The sequence below is a fragment of the Oryzias latipes genome, chromosome 12 (genome assembly GCF_053564925.1).
Source record: "Oryzias latipes strain Hd-rR chromosome 12, Olatipes_Hd-rR_3.1".
Lineage (NCBI taxonomy): Eukaryota > Metazoa > Chordata > Actinopteri > Beloniformes > Adrianichthyidae > Oryzias > Oryzias latipes.
The window spans coordinates 18,573,016-18,600,048 of NC_136248.1; the positions used below are offsets into that span (position 1 = coordinate 18,573,016).

General features: G+C 39.2%; 2 protein-coding genes across 7 annotated transcripts in view; one reads left to right on the top strand and one right to left on the bottom strand.

Moving 5' to 3' along the window:
* LOC101166068 (calsenilin) overlaps nucleotides 1-26,803 on the bottom strand; it is a 68,296-nt gene extending 41,493 nt beyond the window's left edge. For 2 of the 5 annotated variants that reach the window (XM_078955847.1, XM_078955846.1), the window contains exons 1-2: nucleotides 26,776-26,803; nucleotides 26,016-26,164 (exon numbers count right to left, since the gene is read on the bottom strand). In XM_078955847.1, coding sequence (XP_078811973.1) covers nucleotides 26,016-26,036 — 21 coding nt within the window. In that variant the 5' untranslated portion in view covers nucleotides 26,037-26,164; nucleotides 26,776-26,803. The other 3 variants (XR_013659364.1, XM_078955850.1, XM_078955848.1) reach the window with 3 other exon arrangements.
* The window catches only part of LOC144996391 (phospholipid-transporting ATPase ID-like), a 46,348-nt gene continuing 38,938 nt past the window's right edge, over nucleotides 19,624-27,033 (top strand). For both annotated transcript variants that reach the window (XM_078955843.1, XM_078955844.1), the window contains exon 1: nucleotides 19,624-20,460. The gene's annotated coding sequence lies outside the window, so the exon portion shown is untranslated. The remainder of the gene's footprint in view (nucleotides 20,461-27,033) is intronic.

Sequence of the window (27,033 nt, forward strand, 5' to 3'; positions counted from 1 at the left end):
CTCTCCCTTTTTTCTCTTTCCTTCTTTTCAATCCACTGCCCTTTATTTAGAATGAGTCAGTTCACAGCTATGGATGTCTTAAGGCACTACCCAAAGCACAAGAAAAATCAAATCAACTTTGCTTATTACAGTTGTTATATTCAAAGTATTTAGTCAGCCACCAATTGTTCAAGTTCTCCCACTTAAAAGATGAGAGAGGTATAAGAAAAAAATAAGGATAATAAAGAATATTATAAAACAAAAAAGATATCAGAGAAGAATGGTTAGTTATTCTGAACAATAGAACGGTTAAGTAACAGCTGTTTATTTCTCTATAGCAGGGGTGTCAAATTCATTTTAACCGCGGGCCACATCAGAATAGTAGTTGTCCTCAAAGGGCCAGATATAACTTATACATGGAACTAAATGTAATGAAAAATAAACATAACTACTCCTCAATGTTAAATAGCTCATTTATTTATTATAACTTATTGAAGTGACAATTACAGTTACATAGAAACATATGTTTGCTTGTTATTTTAGCATAAATCCTTTTACATTTGATTCTGTCAGGTTAGGTTATATGGACAGTGTTTAAGTCCTAATGTTTAGTTGCGTTGATGAACCACCAGGGTGGCGCGTTGTCGCGGTTTACGCACGCAGCTTGTAATGGAAATGAATACAATAGAAATGAATAATTAGGACACAGTTAATTTGTCGTATTTCCTCGCAAGATGTAAACTTCTGTTGTAGAATGAGGATGTGTGCTTCTGAAAGTGCGCGCCTGTGTGTGTAAAGGGAGCTGCGTGCCACTTGCAGCAGAGGCAGTGAGAGCGTGCCATCGAGAGACAGGTGACAGGCGCGGTGGGAGAGAAGGAGAGAATAGTCTGAAAGGAGGAAAGTCTGAACACAGGACTAGCAGAAAAAGTAAATTATCAGCAAAGATGAATGCGTTTAATGTGTTTATTATAGTTCCAATCACGCACCATATACTGAACTTACAAAAAAAGAAGTGCGGTGATGCGGTGATGCGGTCAACGTCACAGCCCTACTCGCGGGCCACATAAAAAGACACGGCGGGCCTTGAGTTTGACACATGTGCTCTATAGAAACCTATGGGGTTTTGGCTTGTTGTGACCAGCAGGTACTTCCTGTTTGGAATGCAAAGGGGAGGGGTCAAAAAGTCCAGTTCTATTGTACAGTCATGGGCTGAGAACGCTCTGGGGAAGAAAGCTGTCTCTTAGGTCGCATTTACACTGCAGGTCTTGATGCCCACATCCCATTTTCTGACTATATCCGATTTTTTTGACGACCCGCTTACATCATCTTTTAAAAGTGACCCGTATCCAAGTTTTGCATTTACACTATACAATGCTGAAGCTATCAAACGTAGACGTTCTGAGGACTAAGTAGCAGCATTTCCGCCTTCCGCGGACCTTCTTCGGACTTTAGTGTGACTGCGGTTGTCATGGAGGCAACTCAGCGACGAAGGAGGCGTTGTCTTGGGCGCTCCTGGATGAGGGTATACGCGGGAGAGGAAGAAGGGGGGCTGCGCGGCCGGCTTATGTGCTCTGAGTTTTGAATGAGGAAGTGTTTGCAGACGTGCTGTACTAACAGTTTGATCAAGTGTTGAACCTTTACTGCGCGATGACTTCTCTTTTTCCGACCGTGGTCAGAAACGCACGGGAGATTTCCTCCAGGGCCGAAGGCGGATTCTGCACAGAGTGGGTTAAGAAAGACTCCAAAACAATGTTTTGGGGGAGACACCTTCTTTTTATTATGGTTCTCCGACACTCTCCCGCTCCGCGCTCACACCCCCTCTCCTCTCCTTACACACACATACACACACACACACACCCACACCCACACACACACACACACACACACACACACACACAGCAAGCGCGGTTCTCATCATACACGCCCCCACTCTGCAACACAAGCAAAGAAATAAACGGCTTCTAGCCTGTTCCATAGCAACAGTGGCCCGCTTGATTAGTTACCGTTTATGTCCCGACCGGGACCGGAAATAACAGCGGTTTCCGACTACGGTCTGAAGCATGAGGCTGAAAGATAACACGCTGACAGCAAAATCTGCACAAAAGCACCTTAATAAGTCATGTGATCTCAGTTGGTGGTGTCATGAGTTGATGTCACTGACATACGACTCGCATTTACTGGGGAATATCTTATTTGTCTGCTTACATGGCACACGCAAATGCACGTGTCCGATTCGTATCCGATTTATTTCCACATATGAACGAGGCCTGTATCCGATCTGAGAAAAACGAATCCATGCGCTTTTGTCCTGCTTACACGTTCACTGGTCATATCCGATCTGTGCCACATGAGAGGAAAAAAATCGGAATTGGGTCACTTGAACCATGCAGTGTAAAAGCAGCCTAGGTCTATTTGTTCTTGTTTGAAAATGATCTGTATCGCCACCTAAAGGCCAGTAGAGGCAATGTCCAGGGTGGAAGCCGTCTCTGGTGATGTTCTGGGCTTTACTGAGGGAGAGGGAGCTGTAGATGTCAAACAGACATCCTCTCTGATGTGGTAGGTGGTGTCAAGGATCTGCTCAAATCTTTGTTGTCTTCATCGCCCTCCCACAGACAAAGCTTCCCACTATGACAGTGGGAAGCTCTTCAGCTGTCCGGGCAGTAGAGACCATATTAGCATTTGGGAGCCCTCCCATTTTCAATGGAACGGTCACGTCAGGGATCATGACAACGAACAAAAGGAGCGGTAGTAACATTCTAACCCTTGGCAACCGGATGTACATTCAACAAAGTGCATCCATGATGGTAAACTCCCGTTGTAGTTGGTCAGTGTGTCCATGAGAATCGTTCAGAACTTTCTGACTGCTGCTTCTCCTGTTTTCTTTCAGAAAGGATTCTCGGGGGGGCATTAATAAATATGGTGAGTGATGTTCATCTGACATTCAGAGTGTGACACTGTGATTGGTCATTAAGAATCGTAAAGGAAACAGGAAACCCTGTCGGTGCAGACGTGTCACTTCCTGTATGTGTGAGCAGTGAAGGTCAATCCAAACTGTCATCTGTACAATGAAGATGACTGAGTTCTACTAACTCACTGGTTTAACTAAATGGGTCCAGGTCGTTTTTTTTTTAAAAACAAATTGTTTTTTTATGTCCTTCTGCAGTTCTGGACTGAAGGACCAGATATTTTTTAGTGATTCTTTCTATTTACACCTTTGAGCGAAGATTTGACCCCCACCACAAATGTCAAAACCCACCAAAATCCATCATAAAATTAGTCTCTATGCCGATGACATATTACTGTTTTTAAGTAATTTACATTCTGTAAATGAAACAACAACAATCATTAATGAATTCTCCTCCATATCAGACTATTCCATTAATTGGAATAAGTCTGTTTTATTACCACTCAACAGGAATGCGGAACAAAGACTCACAATACCAGTCAAATCAGGAAATATCAAATATCTAGGTATCAATTTTCCCCCCAAACTATCAGAACTGGTGCAGCTAAACTACACCCCATTACTGAAAAACATACAGGACGATCTAACACGCTGGACCAACCTGCCTCTGTCCCTTATGGGCAAGGTAGCCACGGTTAAAATGAAAACCTTACCTAAAGTTAATTATCTCTTCTCAATGATTCCCACACAACCGCCACTAAAATGGTTCAAAACATTAGACTCATCCATATCAAGCTTTTTATGGAACAATAAACCTGCAAGAATTAGTCTAAAAACTTTAAAATCTGCAAAAAGCTGTGGAGGATTAGAACTACCTAACTTCCACAAGTACTTTCTTGCAAATAGATTTCAATACATCTTAAAATGGTTAAAAAATAATCCAGAAACCAACTCATGGTTAGACTTGGAACAGGTGTTATGTGGAAAGATCAACCAGTCAGATCTACCATTTATTAGCCAAACAGTTAAAAAACAGGATTGTTTTCAAAGTACTAATATAAACACGACTTTAACAGCCTGGTGGGAATTTCTCAAAATATCAAAATCATCAAGTCAACCGTGCAAAATGACACCCATCTGGAACAACCCAGACATCCTTATAAACAAAAAAATGATACACTTCCCAGCTTGGCAAGCAGGGGGCGTAAAACAACTAGAGCACATAATTATTGATAGAAGATTCATAACTCCCCAGGAACTTCAAGAAAAACATGGAATAAATAATTTCTTGGAATATCAGCAACTTAAATCAATTATTACCAAAAAGCTTAAATACAGAGACGATTTGAAGCTACCAGATGTAGTTAACACTCTGATTAATTTCTCAATGAATAAAACTCTCTCCAGAATATACAAACTTTTATGTAATTTAGACAATAATATTTCCCTTCCAACAACAAAATGGGATGCAGATTTGAGCATCAGCACAGATGAAAGCTTCTGGTCAGAACTTTGTCTGAACACCTATAAACTGACAAAAAGTCCAAATCTGCAGCTAATCCATTTTAAAACTATACACAGAATTTACTACACTGGACAGAGGATGTCAAGATGGGTTTCAGTAACTCAGACATTTGCGAGCACTGTGACATTAATCTACCCGACAGTTACATGCATGTGCTGTGGTTCTGCACGCCTGTCCAGGCTCTCTGGCAGCAGGTATGTGCCGATCTATCAGTCTGGCTTAAGGTTTCAATTACGGCTTCACCGTTACTTTGTGTGCTTGGTGACATGAGTGCCATCAATATAGAAGAAGGATTAGTATCTATCATTTTCATAACTCTTTGTATTACTAAAAAAAACTATTTTAATAAATTGGAAAAACAAGAAAAATATTAAAGCCGCAAGCGGCGTTGTATGGTCCGCAGCCGCAACACGCCTTCCACGCCCAACTGTACGCCTTCACCGCCTTCACCGCCCACAAATTAAAAGCTAGTCAAGGCTGCATTTGCTAATTATGTTAACTATGCTAATGTGGCTTAAAGTGCTAGCTTTGCGATCAGCATCATCAACTCTCTCAGAAAAACACATTACCTGAAATGCTAATTATGCTAACTATGCTAGCAATGCTAATGTGGCTAAAAGTGCTAGCATTGCGGTCAGCATCAGCATTTGACTCAGAAAAACACATTATCTATTATGCTAATTATGCTAACTATACTAGCTATGCTAATGTGGCTAAAATTGCTAGCATAGCGATCAGCATCATTAACTGAAAAACACATTAACTGAAAAACACATTGCTCCATTGGTGAGCGCTACATGTCATAAATTGATAAAAAAAAAAAAAAATTCAAAATGGCCGCTTTTCTGTTGATTTTATCTCCATACCAACCATTTTGTGTTTTGGTCGCCTTTTGATGATGAACAGATCGATGTTAGTTTCAGACAAATAATAATGATTAAAAAAAACATTCGAAAAACAATATAGAAGTTTTTTGCAGTAAGGTGGCCTGTGTATTTCAATGAAGCCTGTCTTTTACCATAGGCTGGGCATGTCTTTTTGGCTTTAAACCCTTCCTTTGGGGGCTTTTTGAGGCTTTTTTTTTGGCTTTTTCGTGTTTTTGTCGTCATTTTTGCGATTACAAATTTGACGTTTGTGCGGGGGTGTTGTGCGTGTGTGTGTATTTTGTTGCGTTACACAATTGTGTCGTTTTGTGCTTTGGGCGACTTTTGACCCCATTTTTTGGCGCTTTGACGCGTTTTTTTGACGTTTTGGACCTTTTTGAGTGTTCGACCCTCGTAGCAGTTACAATATGGTCCTTGCACTCTGTGAGTGCTGCGGGCCATAATAATTAAAGCCGCAAGCGGCGTTGTGTAGCCCGCAGACACAACCCGCCTTCCACGCTCAACTCTACGCACCACCGTCCTCACTGCCCACGTTGGTAAAGGCTTGTTAAAATTGCATTTGGTAATTATGCTAACTATGCTAGCTATGCTAATGTGCCTCAGAGTGCTAGCATAGCAATCAGCATCATCAACTGACTCAGAAAAACACATTGCTCCATTGGTGAGAGCTATATGTCATAAGTTACTAAGAAAAAACAATTTTTCAAAATGGCGGCTTTTCTGTGGATTTTATATCCATAGCAACCATTTTATGTTTTAGTCGCCTCGGGATGACAAACAGATTGACGTCAGTTTCAGGCGAATCGGATAAAGTAAACTTTTTGTTGTCCTTAGCAACAGTGGTTTTATGTTAACCACGCCCACATTCCTTATATGTCCATATCCAGTGTTTTTAATTATGTTCAGTTCCTGACATGGATGCATGCATTCAATTTTCACTGTATTCCAATGAAAGGCATGGCACTTATAATAGTGCGCCACTTTGTTAGCTCGCCACGGGCACGCTGTTCAAAATCTACAACTTCTAATTCCAACATTTTTTCCATGGTAGCTTGCCATTGATGCCCAAGAGGTTTCGGGACGATCGATGAAAATTCCAAAGACAAATTTACGTTTGAATCATGTGGTAAAGGTATTTTTTATAGAAAATTTAAGATGGCCTCCTTTTCCCGAGGTCAAAGGTCTGCGAAACTCCAGAGGTGATTGTAGACTTACGCTAGGGACATGGGAGTGTTGGTGTGGCGCTACCCTGTCTCCTCTTCCTCTACCCATTGTAAAGCGAAGGTGGGATGTTTTGGCCCGCCCAGAGTATTTTCTACTTACAAATAAGTTCTTTTTCAAACTGTATTTTTTTGCCTGATCCTGTTTCACAGCTTTTTAAATAAATAAAAAAAACTCAGAAATGCAATTTTAAGCTTAAATTTCTTCAAATAAGTCCTCCATCATTGGAGAAAGGCTACAAAAACATGATAAAAACACCAAAAACACAATTTTTATCATAGCACAAATGTCTAGAGTAAGAAACAATTGAATATAACAGTTTTCTTTACAATAAGTATGGGGAAAAATGTAATTTCCTCATTATCTCTATTAAACAAATGTGCTTTTCAGGTGTAACATGTGGAGAGAAAAAACAAGGTGAGTTTTGCTGGATCCAAATCTCATTTTTGCTGGATCCAAACCTCAAATTGAGACTTTAGTAGCTAATAATGTGTCATCAATTGTAAGTTAATAATTTTAAAAACAACAAAACCCATATAGAATGTTGCAGCAATGATTTAATTGCCATTCTGATTTTAAACATGTTTTCACTTTTGTTGCAGAATTTTTGTATCTCTCAGAGAAGGACCGTCTCCTATGGGCAAATGACAGACATTTCAGCCTGTCATTTCATTATACTGACGTGTTGTTTCCTTTTTTACTTTGATGCCAATCCTTTTTATCTCCCCGCTTCCTTAGAGAAAGGCCATCAAGACATCCAAATACAATGTCATTACCTTCCTGCCTCTTAATCTGTTCATGCAGTTCACCAGGCTTTCTAAAGTGTACTTTCTGTTGCTTCCTATACTTCAGGTAGATACATGTTTCCTTATTATGCAAAGATAATATTTGTGTGTGAGTGTGTGGGCTGTGTGTGTGTGATGATTTTACAAAGTGAGCTACTACATGTGTTTGTTTTGCATCTAATCTAAGCTCACTCTACTTTTTTCCCCCTAACTTTATAGAATTTAACAATTCAATACAAAACAATGTTAAACAGCAACAACGAAGGAACAAGCCAGTGGGTTATTATTACATTTTACGCAGATATATTTAAACTGACACCCAGATCAGCGCGCCCCCTGGTGGTTTTTCACCGCGATGATCATAAATCCGACACCGTCACTGAAGAGAGACTGAAGCATGTCGGAGATGTGGAAGACATGGCAGGAATAGATAGGAATATGTCAGATGGAGTAATGGGTGGAATAAGGAGTATGGACACCAATATATTTAATGAATGCATTGAAGATGAAACTGTATGCACTAAGCTTTAAGCTGAATTTCAAAGAATCAAAGGCAACTCCAAATACCTGTATCTCAGACTCAAATGCAGTATAATGTCAAAGTACTTAATTTTGTTTTTCTTTACAACACTGTAAGCAGTAAGTATTTCTAATCAAAAGCTGAATGATCTCAGTAATTTAATTTTATTGAATTTTTCAATTATTTAATTTAATTAAGTAACTAAAGTAACTAAAAAGTAAATGTAACTTTGCAACAGTAACAAAAAGCAGAACCTCAAGGCAGTCAGAACAAAAAAGTAAATAAAACTTCTTAACCATTGATTACGAACAAATGTGAAATAGCAGTGATTAAAAGCAGCATGAAAACTTATTAACTAGTGTTACCTACTACACTGCAGTGCTCTCTTCAAAACATCTGAAACAGACTAGAGCAGATTTAAGTTTGATATGGGCTATTTTCAGTAATTGAAAAAGTGTATAAATAAGTGCTAGATGTCACCAGAATGCACCAAATAGCACCATATTAAAACTTTCCGGGGCGGCATGCCCCCAGACCCCCCTAAAGTTGCAAGCACCTGCGGAGCGGCGGGTCCCGCTGTGCGCGGTGTCGGGCCAGTAACTTTCAGGCAGGGCCAGTAACTTTCAAAAACTACTGGCCCATAGCAAATTTCTGGGCTATGTCAACCCCTGCTTCATTGAAGGAAAAGTCTACTTTAAGCATCTAGGCAAATGTAAAATGTACATCATAACAAGAATATAGCTTAGTAGTGTAAAATATATGTTTTAAATTGTTTATTTAGTTTAGGGGAGTTGTCTAACTTTTTGGGACATAGGACAAAGCTTTATATGTCCACAAAGCTTTTATGATTCTAATTACCTTAAACAGTATTAATGCTTTCTTTTTCCCAATTACCTGCTAAAGAGAATATAGAGAGAGTGGACTTCAGCTGGAATCAGCTTGCAGATCCAAAGTTAATTTTCTACAATCAGTCTGGTGGAGACGGTGAGGAAAGGAAACCTGGAGGCTCAGGCTTTCTAATGCCTGCTGATGGAGAGGGGGTCACTGAACAAGATCTTATCCATAATAGACAACCCAGATGAATCCTCTCCACCTTGTTCTGGGCAAACAATGGAGCTCCTTCTCTAGGAGGCTCAGAAAAGCTCCGCTCAAAAACTTCCAGGTACCGGAAATCCTTTCTACCCAACACAATTCAACTCTACAATAACTCAGTGTAGCAGATGACTTTTGCACATTTTTACCGGTTTGTAAATAGTCTTTAAATTATATCGCCTTATTTGTTTACATTTCTGCTACATTTTTGTTTTTTATAGTATTGTTTTTATACTATTTTATTTTCTCCTATGTTTACTGCTGTGGTAACGCACAAATTTCCCACATGTGGGATCATTAAAGTACTTCTGATTCTTTCCACATACTCCAGGGATTATTGGACGTAAAATGTCCCTGGATTTTCTGAATGTATGCAGCCATGGCCCTCTTCACCCCAGAGTACAGCTCCCTTCTCGCTGTTGAATGCCACCTTGTCAACAGACCGGAATGCAGCATTACTGTCTTCAGTAAAGACCACACCTCTGTGTTCATCCAGGGTTTTTGGTTGGGGCAATCCATTACAGGCCTGGCGCTGGTGACGTCCTCTGTGCACTTCCTGATGTAGCCGAGGTAGCCTGATTTATTTTCTCCTGGTCCACCTCCCCCTCATGCAAAGCTTCCTCCCTGAAGATCTGCCATTCTGTGTAATGGAAAGTCTCGAAGAACTAGGGCAGCCTCACTGGGCCACACTGTGGTGGTCCTCTGTGTTGGTGCCTGGCGTGTGAGGAGAGAGGATTGAAATGTGGTCAGAGAAGCCCAAATGGGAATGGGGGACAGCTCAGTATGCGTTTTGTTTTTGTTGGTGTAGACACTTTCCAGAGTGTTAATTCCCCGTGTTGGAACGATGATATGCTGGTGGAACTCGGGCAAAACGACTGTCAGGTTTAAATGGTTAGTCTCCTGCAACCACGTAAAATGCCTCCAGGTGCTTATGCTGGAGCGAGCTGATGTTGTTGCGGAGCTCCGTTAGCGCTTTATTAGCATTAGCACCTGGTGGGATGTAAACAGCCATGACAATCACCGCCGTAAAACTCACGAGGCAGATAGTGAGGCCGGCATTTAACATTCATATGCTCTATCGCCATGAAGCAGTGGCTGTTCACCAGTGTGCAGTTTGTACACCAACCCATGTTGATATAGATGCACAATCCACCCCCACAAGTTTTCCAGCCAAACGTTAAGGTCCGCCCAGAACGGAAGCCACCCATCGAACTGGAAGGCTGTGTCCGGCATGTTGTCATTCAGCCACGTTTTTGTGCGACAACTCACTGCAGAGTTCCTAATCTCACTGGAAGCCCCTGGCCTCAGTGGAAGCATGTCCATCTTATTGTCCAGGGAGTGGACATTGGCCTGGAAAAAAGACTGAATCTGTGGTCTTCCTGCATTAGCCTTTAGCCAGGCTAGCATTCCATCCCATTTACCCCTCCTTTGTTTCTGCGCACACCGCTTCCTCTTGCTCTCTGTTTAGCGTACATCATTCCGCCACCTCTGAGCCCTTAAGAGATGCAGCCTGCTAGTAGCGGGCCCTGCTATTCTTGATGTTGTGCTCGTTATGGTCATCATTTCGGACCGGCTACATTATATGTGCTTCTTAACACTGGCAGTCTCTACGAACCTGACCAAAGAGTCTGCTTACAAAGGATAGTCAGCTAAAATAGTAGTGGAAACGGTGTTGGTGCCGGGAGCATGAAAAGCCGCTGCACCACAGTCCACCACGATCTTGCATGTCCAATGGAAGGGTAGTGGTTGCACCAGGGAGGGTACAGCGGCCATGTCCATGTCAACTTCATCATTATCATATCAACAATGTGGGGGCGTTGGTGTTGCGAGTGGCAACATGGAGGCCTCACTCCTAGCTGAGTGTGGAGAGTCTCACATCTGTTGGAGGTTGTCTTTGGGATTGGAGAACTGTCCTCGGTTTCTTCAGTTCTTCAGTTCTGCTGCTGGGCCATCATCATTATCAGTTTTCTAGTCTGGTTCCACTTCTTCATCCTTCACCGCTTGACATCTAGTTCGGATTACGGGTCATGCGTTGCCCCTCTTAGGACCTTTGCGGCTTGCCACCTTTGGAATTTCTTTGCTTTTAAATGCGTTTCATGTCATCTCTGCTCAGTTCAAGTCTGTACGTCCTTCCAGGTCTCTCCCTAAGTGCTGCAGAGACCTTATAAAGAGCTTCACCGGTTTGAGACGTCAGGGACACTATACGTCCCGTCCCCCTTTGTAGCCGGACTTGGGATTTGTCTACAGCGGTGGGTGACCCTTCAGGAAACTTACAGAGTTTACAATGAGACAGGTGGATCCAGCTAGGTCAATTAGCTATTTTTACCACTGTTGGTGTGGTCAGTAGTACGGGATAACAGCCTTTAGGATGAAACCCGTTCTTCAGCTTAATCATTTTTACCAGTGCATTATCTATTACTTGAATCAGTTTGTTCTCCTGCAATGCAACACGGGAGTCTGGCATGTGGTTACTCTTTTGAATTTCTTTGTTTTGTAACATTTTAGTCTTGCATTCTATGTAAGACACATCAGTTATTTCGGTAGGTTTAGCAAACAAAAAACATACGGCTGGATCCAAATGCAGCAGCTTATTTAGCTCAGCTAAAAGTCCACAAAGTTAAATCAAGGTAAGGCAGGCAGGGGTCAATAACAGGCAATAAAGCATCAGAGGAGTGACGGGGTAGTCATCATCCAAGCGAGAGTCAGGGCAGACGGCAGGGGGGTCTGACACTGGGGTGGAGACCTCTGTGTAAACATTGGAATAAGGAAGTTTGCCGCATATTTGAAGTTTGCCTGGCCTTTTAGACTTTATTCACATGGTTTTGATTTGTTTTTGGATTAATACATTTTTATTTTGTCTCTACTTGTTTATTATATTGTTATTAAGAATAGAAACTGTTTGATCTCTATTCTTGTGAATTTGTCACTCAGAATTGAGTTTTTTGGGACAGTTTCAACTTAATTGTAGAGTAACTGTGAACTATGATAAAAACATAAGAAAAAAAAAGGAAGCTGGGTTAGTACTAAACAGATAGATATCAAGCAAAAAAGCAACAAAAAAAATGCCCAGGACTATATTATACACATCATCCAGCATCTTTAAAAGATTTCCAAGAGTTGCACATTTTTACGTTTGTTTTTTATGTAATTATAAATGCAAGAATAGAATATACAATATTTTTAAGTATTTTTTTTTTTTTTTTAATGAGGATGTGATTTTGACACAGTTTGTTATATTATATTAAGTCTGAATATGTTAAATATTTTTTAAAATACATACTTGAGTATATTCACCTACATTGGTTTCAGAGAGGCGAGACAGAAAATGTGTCCACTAGCTGCAACTGAACCATCTATGAAACAATCTCGTAGAGCAGGGGTCGGAAACCTATGGCTCTTTTGATGGTCACATGTGGCTCGCGGACAAATCTTTAAATATACTTTTTTTTTCATGAGACCAGTCCTTCTCAGGCGCAATGCGATGCCTGTGAATTGCCGTGCCTAAAACTGCGCGCTCCCGTCTCTGAGAAAGAGCGCGCAGTTGCGGGGACGGGATGTGTGAGGAAGAAAGCGGGGGGGGGGGGGGGGGTGCAGCAAGGTGAATCGCGCAGGGATTGTCAAAACGTAAAACACGCTGCCCGTCACATACTGCAGGGTATGAGTATATGTTTGGCTCCAGGTCTGCATGTGAGCGGTCTTTCTCACATCTACAGAACATTCAGACCTACGATCACGTTTAAAGTCTCAACGCCTGCATGAAGCAGAAACTCACCACGTGTCAACCAGACTAGACCATCAGCAAAACTACTACGACAAATACTCATCATTCATTAGCAACAGCATAACAATGTTATTAAAAGGAATCCACATGTTTATTGTACTTTAAAAATGTTGAAATTACATCAAATGCACACATTCATTTGTATATTTAGTTTTGAACATATCGCGGAGAGAGTTGGACTGGGTGGCTGTTGTGCCGTGTTACAAGTTCTGTAGTTCATTAAATGCATCAAGCAGAAATCTGATTGGCTCTCAGTTCTGTCGCTCAGCCTGTTGTTAGGTAGTTTGGACCAATGGGGTTCAGCTATGGGCCAAATAAGGGAAATGGGAGGGCTGGAGCGGGAGCAGGGGAATATAAAGTTGGTAGAAGCGCTCTCGTCTCAGCGGGAGAGATTGAGGAGTTGCTGAAATAATTGTACGCCGTTTGTTGCGGTCTATAGTAACCAGAATAAAGAACCTTAAAAGAGGTTAATTCACCGTGCCTCAATGTGGGAAAGGAACACTACATTATTGTATGGCTCTTTCGAAATTACATTTAAAAATATGTGGCGTTTATGGCCATAAAGGTTCCCGACCCCTGTCGTAGAGGCTTCTTCTGGCTCACCAAGACACAATAATTGCAAAATGACAAAGTGAATGGGAAATATGGGTTGGTAATCAATGGATCCAGCTTGGTACAAGCTCCTTTTTAAAACTTAGAACTACTGAGAAGCTATTCCATGGCAAAAAAAACGGGTGTATTTGGTTTTTACAAAAATCCCTTTTAAATGTGTTTTTTCTTTTTAAATCTAAGTGATTCTTTTAACCATATCTCGTCTTCAAACAGAAACAGCTGAAAGTATCGCCTATGCCTGCAAAATACTACAGGCAGATATAACCACTTTCGTTGAAGGCAAAACTGCAAAGGAAGTCAGAAATGAGCTACAGTAAGTCAGTCACAAAAATAGTGATTGCACAGACTATTGATGATGTACTTGGGATTTTATTGCTGTTTTATCATGTAACTACTGCCAGATAATTTGCTTTCACAAAACTGTTGTTTCTACATTGACACAGTCAGGCTGTGAATTTTTTTTCAGTTCCTTACTGTACATAACCTTAAAATGCTTATTTTCACAGCAATAGCACAATGATTATATTCAAGGTATAACACGTACTGAAATATGTTCCCCTACTTTGGTTTCAGAGAAACGAGAATGACAATGTGTCCAAAATCTGAAACAGAGCCGTCTATAAAGAACTCTCGTGGAGGCTTCTTCTGACTCACCAAGACACAATATTTGCAGGACGACAAAGTGGATGGGGAATATGGTTTGGTAATCAATGGATCCAGCTTTGTACAAGCCCTTTTTAACTTAGTACTACTTAGAAGCTATTACATGATGATGATATGAAATTAACAACAACAATTGTCAGGCTCATTGCCTGCTGTTTTTTAAAAAAAAAAGGAAAATATATTTTAATAACTATGTGGTCTTCAGGCATTTGCATTGAAGGAGGAGTTGGAGCTGAAGCTCCTGAGGAAAGCTTGCATGTGCCATACAGTAATTTGATGGACTTGCGGTGTTGGTTAACCGCAACACCGCGACTCCTGCTGCTTCATCACTGCGGTGATCAAAAAACCCACAACCTCTAGTAATACCAGGGCTCCAAACTGCAACCAAATGGTCGCATTTTGCGACCAACATTTGAGTGTGCGACTGAATTTTACACCCTCCGTATTTTTTTATACATTAAACATGGAAGGGGCACATCAATGAGCAATGAAATAATCAATGAGACGAGAGCGCACACGCACGCAGGCAGACACACACACTCGCACACATACTCAAGAAACGCGAGCGCACACTGGCGTGATGTATGTCTGTGAGGTGGACAATGTGTGTGAGAAGAATAGGGAAAGCCACTGTAAGTGGCTAAAATGCGTGTAGGGGGAGGGGCCTAGAGATAATCGAGCGTGCGTAAACATCTGTGGGAAGGAAACGGAGACAAATATCACCACAACCTGATATGTGCGTGCGTCTGAGCTATGGGTAAGCGAACTATTGATTCGTTCTTCTGACCTGCGGCTAGTGTACCAGAGTCTACAGCAGTGGTCTCAAACTCGCGGCCCCCAAGATGATATTTTGCGGCCCCTGCCTTCATATGAAAGTTTAATATTATTGCGGGCCGCCAGTTTGTCTGAATGACGCTTTTACATTGTCGTGCGTGGAGCTGACCAACCAATCACAGTGGGGTAAATGATTCTTGGGGGCGTGACAATGACAGGTCTTGAAAGAAGGAAACCTGACCGCCCCCTCCCCGGACCACATTAAGGAGTTCCTTACTTTCCTTTTTAGAACGTATTTATTCGCTCGTAATTTTCTAAATACATGCATTCAGTGCTGAACTTTTCTCTGGGACATACAGACCTGGAGGAAGGTTTAGGTTTTGGTTACGGCAACGCATCAGCCGCAACCAAACGGTTTATGCACGGCTGTTACGGCAGCACACCGCTCCCTCGGGAGTCGGGTCAGCTGAGGAGAATAAATGTCCCACACCTACATGCGTGACAGCTAACGGGGCTTGAACTTTAAACACGTGCGAGCGACAACAAGATTAGCCTTAGACACACTGAAAATATGTGGGGAAAATGCAACGATAAACGTGTTTGAGTTAAACCGGCGGCTCGCCTGGATAGTTGGGGAGGCTGGGGGGGCTGTGAGATGAAGGCGAATCTACAGCAAGACTAAAGGAGAACAGGGAGTTGGAGTTGTCCTTAACATTCAATTTAGTTTTAATATTCCTTTCCCCCTTAGTATGATCTGTGTTATTATATATTTTATGATTATTTTAATGTCTTGTAATGTATGTTGCCTTTTTTTAATCAATTGGTATTTTAAATTATTTTAATTGATCACTCAACTACAAAAACCCATCAGGACACATGTCCCATAATGCATTGTTTTGTAGTCTATAGGGCAGCTTTCAGTCAGTTCAGTATTAAATTTCCAGCTGTGTTCGGGTAGGTTTGCCCCTTGCTCCCACCCTTTTCTTGCAATATTTTTGTGATGATTGACAGGTGATGTTGGAGCAAAAAAAAATATATATGTCTCACCAGGTGATCTGCGCAGCTTTTCGTCCACCTGGGTGATCTCAAACACACTTATTGTGCATCTTGGCTGCACTTATTTGGTCTCACCAAGATAAATTTCCATCCATTTTGTTTAGTATTTGTACTGTCATGACAGCGATGGTGCTGTCAGTTTACCTTGTTGTTGCATCTTCAAAAGTGCAGAATAAAATGTGACACTGAATTTGAAACAGCACATTGTAATTTCTGCATCTATTATTAAAGTATTTATTAGTAATACAGTGGAAATGAGTAGATTTGGTTAGCATGTTGATTTAAGGTATGCGCCCATACATTTTCTGGTTGCGCCCCTAAAATTTTCAGTTAGGGGCCACAGTGTTCCTAGTGAAAAAAGTTAGTCTGGAGCCCTGAATACATTTTTAAAAAAGGCTTTTGGACTGTCTCGTTTATTTATAATGTCCACAGAAAGAAAAAGGTTATATTTTCTATCTTAATTTGTAATTTGTTCCTTGTTTGCTGCTGTGTTTCCATATTTGTTCATTTGCACTGGGAGTTGTTGTTGTTGTATCTTAAATGTAAACGGGTTTTGCACCTTTCGGCCACCGTATTTTCTTCTATGGCAGTTTCCAGCATTTAAGATAGTTCAGCGAATGTCCAAATTTTGTATTCCAATCGAACGTGTGACGGATGTAGACATTTGTTATACCTGGAAACATTTTTTCCAGAGTCCATGTGCACAGTTCAGTTCTAATCTAATCTTTGAACAGATTAAATAGATTTTGCAAAACTACACACAGCTACAGCTGGAATAGGCTTGGAGCGAAATGTCAAAGCGGTTTAACTCTAAAGAATCCTGCCACAGGCTTTTCCTTTTACAGCTCTTTTCAGGTGTGAATGACTTGGTAACACATAATTCCGACTGGGCACATTTATTTCTCCTCCATGATCAATTTCCAAACGATTGGCACATCTGTGAATTAAAAAGGAAACCATCCATATGTCACTATCAAATTCGAGTCCCTGATCGGTCAAAGTTCAACTGATTTAACTTTCAACATGTTCAACTGCCGCACGTTTTGTACATAGAAAAACAGAATCAAAATCTTCCATAGTGACACATTAATGTGAGCGTTTTGAATGTGGCGGCCCGAAACGTGCATTTCCATGGACTTTTCTTTGGAAGTGGCCACTTGAATGCATGTTGCAGAGACCAGTGTGAACGTAGAATAAGAAGTTAACTTAGTGAAGTAAAACAAATAGTGCTTTTTTTCCCCCGTTTCACAGGGGAGCTCAACTACCAGGCTCAGTTACCTGATGAGAGCGCTGTGGTAACCGCAGATAGGAGATTTGGCTTTGTGTTGCATTCCCACACACCAGAGACCATCACAGTCATGCAGATGGGCAAAAAAGTCATATATGAGCTTGCAGCTGTCCTGGACTTCCACAATAGGCGGAAGAGGATGTCAGTCATAAGTGGGTAAAAACTAATACAGTGATCCCTTGCTATAACGCGGTTTACTTTTCACGGTTTCGCTACTTCACGGATTTGTATCGTGCATAGTGTTCTGCATTCTGATTGGCTAAGAAGTCACTCCGCTTCTTCTCTACCTGCACGTCAATAACGTTGCAGTTTAATATGTACACGAACGTAAATCAGCTTGCCAAATTTACATTACGTACGTGCAAATTCTCTTGCAATTTTGAGTTTCTCTAAAACCCATAGAAAAAAGAGCGACAACAACTGCCTATCACTATGTTCTTCTCCCCTGAACAAACACAGCTGCACCGCGGGCTTCAAAAGAAGAAAACAAGGAAAACAAAAGGAAAACTCCTTTTAATTTATATCTTTTTACTTTTTATTATGTATACTGTATTTGTATCTTTTTTTCTATGGACCACATCTGAGTCTGAAATAAAAGTGTGAAATAATCCAATTACTCGGTCGCGGTGGGCAGGGCTAATCTCCGCGATTTGAAGTCTTCTGTTCACATTGATGAATAAAATTATTATTTGACAGTACAGTATAGAAGTTATTTGTTGAAAAAACGTTTCTAAAGTAATTTCATTTGTGAAACAAATGCATGAGCCTGTAAAATGGTTTGTTCTTTCTTTTCAATGTATAATAGAGAATTTAATTGTATAACAATAGTAAAAAAAAAAAAAGGTTTCTACTTCACGGATTTTGCCTATCACGGGTTCTTTTTGGACGTAACCCCCACGAAAAACAAGGGTTTACTGTACCTGAAAATAAAACCACCTATTGATAGAGGGAAAAAAACAGCTTTTACGAACAAAACCATTAATAATCATTTTTTTAATATCATTTTTTGATTGCAAGATAAATGGATAAACTTTACAAGCATGGTATTACATCCTACTAAGTGTATGCATTTTTGCATCAAAACTGATCCTCATTGCTTTGAGTTTTGTGTTTTATTGAGATGAAGTACAACTAACCTGTAAATCTTTCCTTTCCTTTTAAATCCTCAATAACAGGTTTATCAGCCTCTAAATGCAAGAGGTTGAAACATCATGAATCTACTTTTGTTCATGCATAGTGACTAATATGCTTTTTTACTAACTTTTTTTAACGGTCAAAAAGTGTGCAGCCCTGAAGGAAAGACCACCCTCTTCTGCAAAGGAGCAGACACAGTTGTCTTTGAGAGACTGCACTCCTTCAACAAACTTAAAGAAGCTACCCAAGAACATCTCAATGTGAGACGTACAACTAGATTGTGTTTATTCATGCAATGTAGACATGTTGTGTAACACTTAAAATAATATTTTTACTCCAATAAAAACAGAAATACACACGGGACGGCTTACGTACACTTGTTCTTGCCTATAAGGATATGTATGAGAGCTACTTGGAGGAAAGAAGAAGGACACTTGGAGGGAAGACATGAGAGACTTGACGAACTCTTCGAGGAGATGGAAAAAGAGATGACTGTTAGTGCACCAGCTAAATGGGTCTCTAAATCAAAAAGTTTGCTAATGAACTCACACCCACAGTGGCCCTGAAGCACAAATCACGTCGACAAATCACTTGACACACAATCATTTAAAAGACTAGGCTGAGGAATAAAATACAAAGTTCTTTAAATATTTTACAGGTCAAGTTGCTTAGAAGATGTCATCACAGAATAGAATTACTCTCTTCTAATGCGCTTTTGGCTACGGAAAATTATTCCTCGCCTTGGGAATAATATGTATATTAGTGTATATAATATGTATATTAGTGTTTAAATTCAAGCAAAAGGGTTTATTTAAACAAAGTAAAATGTATTTAAATCCCCAAATTTAGATGAAAGTTAATGGCGATTTAAAAATAGCTGAAACTGCTGAGTTTTACCTCCAATTTAAAAAAGGATAAAAGCTTTTTGACAAGATGATGCAATGTTCCGCTTTACAACATCAGGAAGAAGGAACATGAGAAACTGGAGAAATACCAGGGAATCAGAGAAGAACTGGAGAAAGCATGGAAAGTGAATGTGACAGTGGTGCCTGTGGTACTTGGAGCACTCGGGGCAGTAACCCCCAAGCTGGAAGAGTGGCTACAACAGATACCTGGAAAGACCTCAGACCTCTCAGTCCAGAAAAGCGCAGTGCTAGGAACAGCTAAGATACTGCGCAGGACCCTCAAGCTCCCAGGCCTCTGGTAGAGGACCCGAGCTTGGAGGAGAAACCACACGCGGAGGGTGAGAGAGGCGTTTTTTTTATTAAAGACGCGTCAATTTAATTCAGCTTTTAATTAGATTTCTTATGTAGAATCTAGAATTTGTATTCTTATGTTTTATGATATTTTATCACACATTTATTTGTTTAATGTATTTTGGTCAAGTTATCTTAATGTCTTAACTAATTCTTATTTATATTTCAGGTATTTTAGAAAATTTTATGCACTTTTTATGCAGTAACTTATTCTCACGTTCATAGTTTAGCTGTATTTATATTTTAAGTTTTCTAATAATTTTTTACATTTTAGACTGTTTATGATTGTTTTCTCACCCTTGGCTGGGGTGTTTATGTTTATGCTGACACCCCCGCCAACAGGAGGAAAGGGCGGACGGCGCCTTCTGGGTTCTCTCTTCCTTAGCTTTTTTTTACTTAAGTAATTTCTCTTTTACTTGTTTGTTTTTGTGTATTTTACGATGAGGGGCTTATTTCATTATTTTATTGAATGAGTGGGGATTGGTGTTTTTGCATTCTTCTTTGTTTTTATGTATAGCACCTTCAGCTGTTTTCTTTACATGAACCTCTTTACTATTATTTAAAAAGAATTTGTAGCCATTAAGCCATTCATTCATAAAATGTAGCTTTAAATGTTTACAATGATTGAATCCTAGCTGTATATTTTTTCCTATATATAGCTGTTTTAATTTATTTTACTTTAGACAAAAGCACATAAAGGTTTCTTTCAAATAAATTACATTCTGTCTCAAGTAACTGACTAACCCTTGTTTTTCTTTTTCAAATCATTGGCCATTTTCATTATAGCCACAATGGAGGTCAGGTTGCAGTATACTGGTATAAACTGTTCATATTTGTGTTTTTCAGATGTGTTTGGAAATCAGGAACTGGACATGGCTAAACCACATTTTTTTGTGGGACAGCTCTGTTGCCTATTTTGCAGCAACATTCATGTTGAGCAGCAATGAATTATTTTCCAGCTTTCCCACCATGTTTCAGTTCCTAGGTGAGTTTTGCCTAAAACACGTTGCATAGTTGGATAAAATGAGTAAAAACAATTACAACAATTTCAGGTAGAAAAGCTGTAGAGGTGGAGACTTATGTAAAAGCATTATGATAAAAACTCTAGGAATAAATCCTTGCAACTTTGTTTGCAGTTTATTGAAGGTTTGCCTGGATTTTCAGACATGCTCACATGGTTTTGACTTGTTTTTGGATTTATACATTTTTATTTTGTCTACATGTTTGTTATCTTGTTATTGAGAATAAAAATTGTTTGGTCTTTATTATTGTGAATTTTCCATTAAAAATGACATTTTCCACTCGTAATTTAGTTTTTGGAACAGTTTAAAGTTTATTATAGTCATTGTGAACTATGATAAAAAATATATGGAAAAAAAGAAGCTGGGGTAGTACTAAAAAGATGGAAATCAAGCAAACAAGCTTAAAAATGCCTGGAACCACTAAGAGTTTAAAACAAAATCATCACACACATCATCTAGCATCTTTAAATGATTTCCATAAGGTGTACATTTTTATGTTTCTTTTCTATGTATTTATAAACGCAAGAAGAGGAAATATGATATGTTTTAAGTTACATTATTACTAGTAATGAGTGTATACAGCCCGCCCTTTTTTAAACTATCTTTATTTTTTCATTCAGGAACAGCAAGAAACTACCTCAGTCAGTTTTACACCTGGCTGGGCATTTTCCTGTCCTCTCTACTGTGCATACTTCCAGTCATCTTTTTACACGTTATATTAACACAATATTATTCAACAATCAATGAAGAGGCAAGAAAACCATTGACACAAACCATGATTAACTTTTATATGATCTCTTAACTCATGGCCTTCCTCATTCTTTAAGGCCAAAACTAAGATGCATAGGGACGGAGAGCCACTAGTTGTGCCATGTTGCCCAGTCACCAGTGCCAGGAGACGTTCCAGCTACGCCTTTTCCCATTTTCATGGCTACGGTGACCCGGTAACATCCAAACAGTTCCTGTTTCTTAACCAAAAGGCTAAACTTTCATTTATTACACTATTACATACTTTCATGTAAATGAGGTTTAATAAATATTTAATTTCCATATTTGGTTTCCAGCTGTTGGGTGCGACAGCTGTGGAAGACGAGTTGCAAGACGGAGTTCCCCACACTATTGAGCAACTTATTGAAGCAGACATTAAAATCTGGATGTTAACTGGAGACCGAAAAAGGTTGGTGCCCTTCTGTTTGCCATTTGGAGCTGAATGAAACATTGTGACACATTTAAAGCTTTTAATACTGGTCAATTAAGCAAAAACTAATTCCAAACAAGGCCTAAAGACACAGTGGCAGTGGTGCTCGAGAATCTTTTCATCATTTCACCCGGGTGTTCAAATATTTATTTGCCTCACAGTATGTGTCAGAAAATAATGAGTGTATGTGGTTTTTACAAAGATCCCTTTTTAAAGTGTTTATTGTTTTTAAATCTAAGTGATTCTTTTAACCATATCTTGTCTTCAAATAGAAACAGCTGAAAGTATCGTCGATGCCTGCAAAATACTAAGGGCAGCTTGGTACAACTTTTGTTGAAGGCAAAACTGCAAAGGAAGTCAGAAATGAGCTACAGTAAGTCAGTCACAAAAATAGTGATTGCACAGACTATTGATGATGTACTTGGGATTTTATTGCTGTTTTATCATGTAACTACTGCCAGATAATTTGCTTTCACAAAACTGTTGTTTCTACATTGACACAGTCAGGCTGTGAATTTTTTTTTAGTACCTTACTGTACATAACCCTAAAATGCTTTTTTTTACAGCAATAGCACACTGATTATATTCAAGGTATTTTTTTATGAGGATGTGATCTTGACACCAACTTATTTATATTATATTTAGTCTGAATATGTTACATATTTCATAGAACACGTACTGAAATATGTTCCCCTACTTTGGTTTCAGAGAAACGAGAAAGACAATGTGTCCAAAATCTGAAACAGAGCCGTCTATAAAAATCTCTCGTGGAGGCTTCTCCTGGCTTACTAAGTCACACCATTTGCCAGATGGAGGGGAAATATGGCTTGGTCATCAGTGGATCCAGCTTGGTACAAGCCCTTTTTAAACTTAGTACTACTTTGAAGCTATTACATGATGATTACATGAAATTGACAACAATAATTGTCAGGCTCATTGCCTGCTGCTTAAAAAAAAAGGAAAACATATTTTAATAACTATGTGGTCTTCAGGCATTGGCATTTAAGGAGGAGTTGGAGCTGAAGCTCCTGAGGAAAGCTTGCATGTGCCATACAATAATTTGATGGACTTGCGGTGTTGGTTAACCGCAACACCTGCTGCGGTGATCAAAAAACCCACACCGTCACAGCTCTAGTAATACATTTTTAAAAAAGGCTTTTGGACTGTCTTGTGTATTTATAATGTCCACAGAAAAAAAACAGTAATAATTTCTATCTTAATTTGTAATTGAAGAAAAGAGTAACCAAATAGTAACCTCTACATTAATAATTAGAAAAGCTGTAGAGATGGAGACATATGTAGAAACATAATAACCCTTGGAATAAATGAAAACCGGGTTGACATTCTGTAGAAAAGACTGGACGATGTAGAACAACAAGTAAAGATGAATTATGTCATTCTTACTGGAGTACCGATCAAACCTCGGGCAAAGCTAAACGCAGCTGGAGTTAGCATTGCTAATGCTAATAGCGCTAGCAGTCTTGAAACAGAGAGCAGTGGAGAGTCTCTGGAACACCAAGTGGAATCATTTATCACGTCTAAAGGGATTTCCCTGGATCTCATCACCATCGAGACCTGCCACCTGCTCCCCAGGAGAAAGGAGACGGATAAACCAGCGATCCTCATCAGGTTTGTGAATCAAAAACACAAGCTAGCTCTGATGAATGAAAGGAAAAATCTGAAGGGATCTGCTGCTTATCTGAACGACCATCTGACCAGAAGGAATGCTGAAATCGCCAAACATGGCAAGCTTCTCAGGAAGCTTAAGCAGATTGAGAACACTTGGGTTAAAGGCTGCAGGATTTATGTCAAACCACTTGGTCCACCGGACCGGTCCAAGGTTCTGGTTATTAACACCATGAAGGACTTTGAGAAGTGTTTGATCAAGGACGTCTGAACCCACATGCAGTAATAAATCAAAGAGCCAAATCATTTGAAGAATTATGACGCCTGGATTCATCGCTTTTTCCAAAAGTCTGACGTAACCTGATTCTCAGCTAAGCTCTGACCCGCAGACAACTTGACCTCAACTTTCACCGTCGCTGATATCAGCTGAAGAAGGCTATGGACCTTAATCTAATGTCTGCAGACATAACATCGAAGAGAACTATAAACTCTGTTTATACCCAGAAGAGCGGCTGTTAATCAGCAGAAGAAGAAATGCCAACCTTGGACAATAGACAGATTATGGACCCTTTTTATTTTCCCTGACAGCATTACTTTATTATAAAATAAGTAAATAAAAATACAGTAAAACAAATGATTAATCAATTATTGAAAATGGTTAAATTGATTGACTTTTAATGATACTACTTCACTTGCTCCAAAAATTGATAAATTGACTCATAATTCTTTCCTAATGTAACACAATTTTGCACATATTTTTAACTTTTGATACTTGAAATACTTTTTGATACTTGAGATACTTGAAAATCTCTGAAACAGTGTTTTGTCCATTTTACGTATATAGTGTTTTTTTAATCAAATCAATTACTTTTATAAGTAACATAAACTGCATATATTTTGGATAACTGATCTGCATTTGCCATGTTGATATTCTGAAATAGTTATTTTTACATAATAATTAAGTAATTCATCTTTGTCATGTGCTTTATTGATATTTTATGATTCTTAATTCTGTCTGATAAAAGCTAGGAACAGGATAATGATAAATCATGTAATAAAATGGTTATGGTAGAACAGAGGTGGGATTATATAAGTTTGGTTCCTTCCACTCCCTTTCAAGCAATATTTATTAATATGTCTAATTATCCTAAGTTTGATTCATCGTTGTATGAATGTATAACTGATGATTGTATTGCTTTTGTGTATTCTTATTTGATTGCTTGAAATAAACCTATTCAAATCAAAAATCAAAAGAAATCTTTGGAACTTTGTATGCAGTTTTTTCGAGGTTTGCCTGTTTTTGTAGACGTTTTTCACCTTGTTTTGACTTGTTTTTGGATTTATACATTTCTATTTTGTCTCTAAAAAATTCTATTCTTGTGAATTTGCTACTCCGAATTGAGTTTTTTGGGACAGTTTCAACTTAATTCTAGAGTAAACTATAATTTTAAAGAAATGGGGGGGAAAAGACACTGGGGTGGTACTGAAAAGATGGATACCCAGCAAAAAAGCTTAAAGAAAAATGCCGTAAAAATATTTTTAAGTAGTATTATCACTAATAATGAGGATATTAAGACACACTCCAATCAAAATCATGTTTTTAGAGTTTAACACGTTCTTGTAGTATTTTACTCATGATGGAGGAAATATTTATATAAAATTAAGATTAAATATGCATTTCTGGATATTTCCTCCGTCACATTATTGTGAATCAAGAGCAAAAGAAAAAAATGACACCTGAAAAAGTCACGTAAAAGCTACAATCTAGGGGTGTGCATTGGCAAGAGCCTGGCAATACGATACATATCACGATATTTTACCAAAACCCAAAACAATTTCTTTTACTTTTTAAATATGACATTGAAAAAAACTCTACCTGAATTTCAATTTGTCTTCCATTGTAATAAAATGGTAAAATTCAGTTTATTTAATGATCACAATGTTAAGCACTGCAACTGTATCTCATATATAAGTCGCTTTTACCCAAACAAATTAATACTGCTTTTATTTTGGTGACTAAAAATATAGAAAGGGAACAGTCAACATTGTCTGATTTCCACAACAAAATATTTTTCAGGATAAGAAAAAACAAACACTTTCCTCGTCCAAGCCGGCATCTGGCTCAAAACTGCTTGGCTGGGATACCTCCAATATGGTTCACCATTTTTGTTTTCAGGGTTGTGAGGGGCTGCATGCTAGTAGGAGGACGTGTTAACAGATGAATGGCCATAAATAGGTGCAGGCTTACTGTTTACCAATGGTCCCATCCATAACTCAGCGGCAAAATATAATGAACCCCTGCCCCTATGCAGAAATATCCTAGAAAATGACAGGTTTTTAGATGATGTCTAAAATTTGAGCAGCAAATGGACATAAATGTCTTTTAATCCATTATTTTTCTGTAGATCTTAAAATGAAAATAGATTACTTCTATAAAAAACCTAGAAAAACCTAAAAAGTTTGTTTTAAAGAAACCAGCACAGTGATATAGAACATTTAAGCTACCGGTATGTGACCGGAACTTCATTTTTAGGTGTGCATTACTGTGGATTATCACTTTTTATTCCACACTGGCATTGAGTATTCACTCAGACCATGGTATAAATGTTTGCTGGTTGAAATATTTGTCACAGCTTGTTTGTTTGTTTCAAAAACTTTGATTTTAGTGACTTAACTTAAAAACGTATTACTCACTGCGGGGATTTCGCTCCTCATGATTTCTGCCGTCAACAAGACTTTCCAGCCTTTTCTAGGGTGTCTTACCCAATTCTACCGATGGGGGCGCCCCCTCTTCCTCTGCGCTCGTCGGCTGCAATCGTAGACAAGATGTGCAGGTGGATGTGCTTTTGGAGTCAGAAAAACCGTTTGGTCAACTCTCTCATTAAACTTCACAGAAAGGCATAAGCCATTATTTGACATTCCGTGTGTGATCGAAAAGAAAAAGTTTGAGCTTGAAGGAGATAGTTGTTGAGGATATTTTGGCAAAACTGCGATGTAAAGTTGTTGGGTTTTTTTTCAAAATAAAACGGCTGTCCTGTTTCCCCCTCACTAACGGCTGCAGCGCGAGCGTCCCCCCCCCCACGACAGTACGTAAAATAAAACAAAAAAGAATAAACACAATCACATCAGATAAAAGCACCGTACCTGACAGAAAACAAAAATGACACTGTAGTACCGAGTTTCTCCCTAAAAATTACAAAATACTCAGAAAGGAGTCAGAAAAGGAGAAGAAAAGTCATAAAACAAAATGGCGCGAACTTTATTTTGGTTCCCGAAACCACGCACATTAGGCTAGCCCATTAGAGTTGCTAATACAAAAACAAAACAACACAAACCATGGAAAATTGACACTACACAACTCAATTTTTTCTTGGTTCTAATTGCAACAAATTAACAACCAATTTAAAGAAAAATATCATTACGAAGGACAGACACTAGGAGGAGCACGTCTTACCTCAGTCATGGCCGGCAGCAGTCTGCGCGCGCATGCTCATTAGGTCCTGCCTCCGTGACCGGGGTGAGTTCAAGTACGTTGGACAGACTAATACTCAAGTACAAATGTCTGTAAAACAACTATTTGCCACGAATTTGGTGGAATTAAACTAACAGAAACCAAACACTTGTTACAGTTGCACCAGGGGACTGAATGATTGTATGAAGCCAGACATGGACACATGATTATCAACGCTTTTGTAGAACTTTTTTTTTAAAG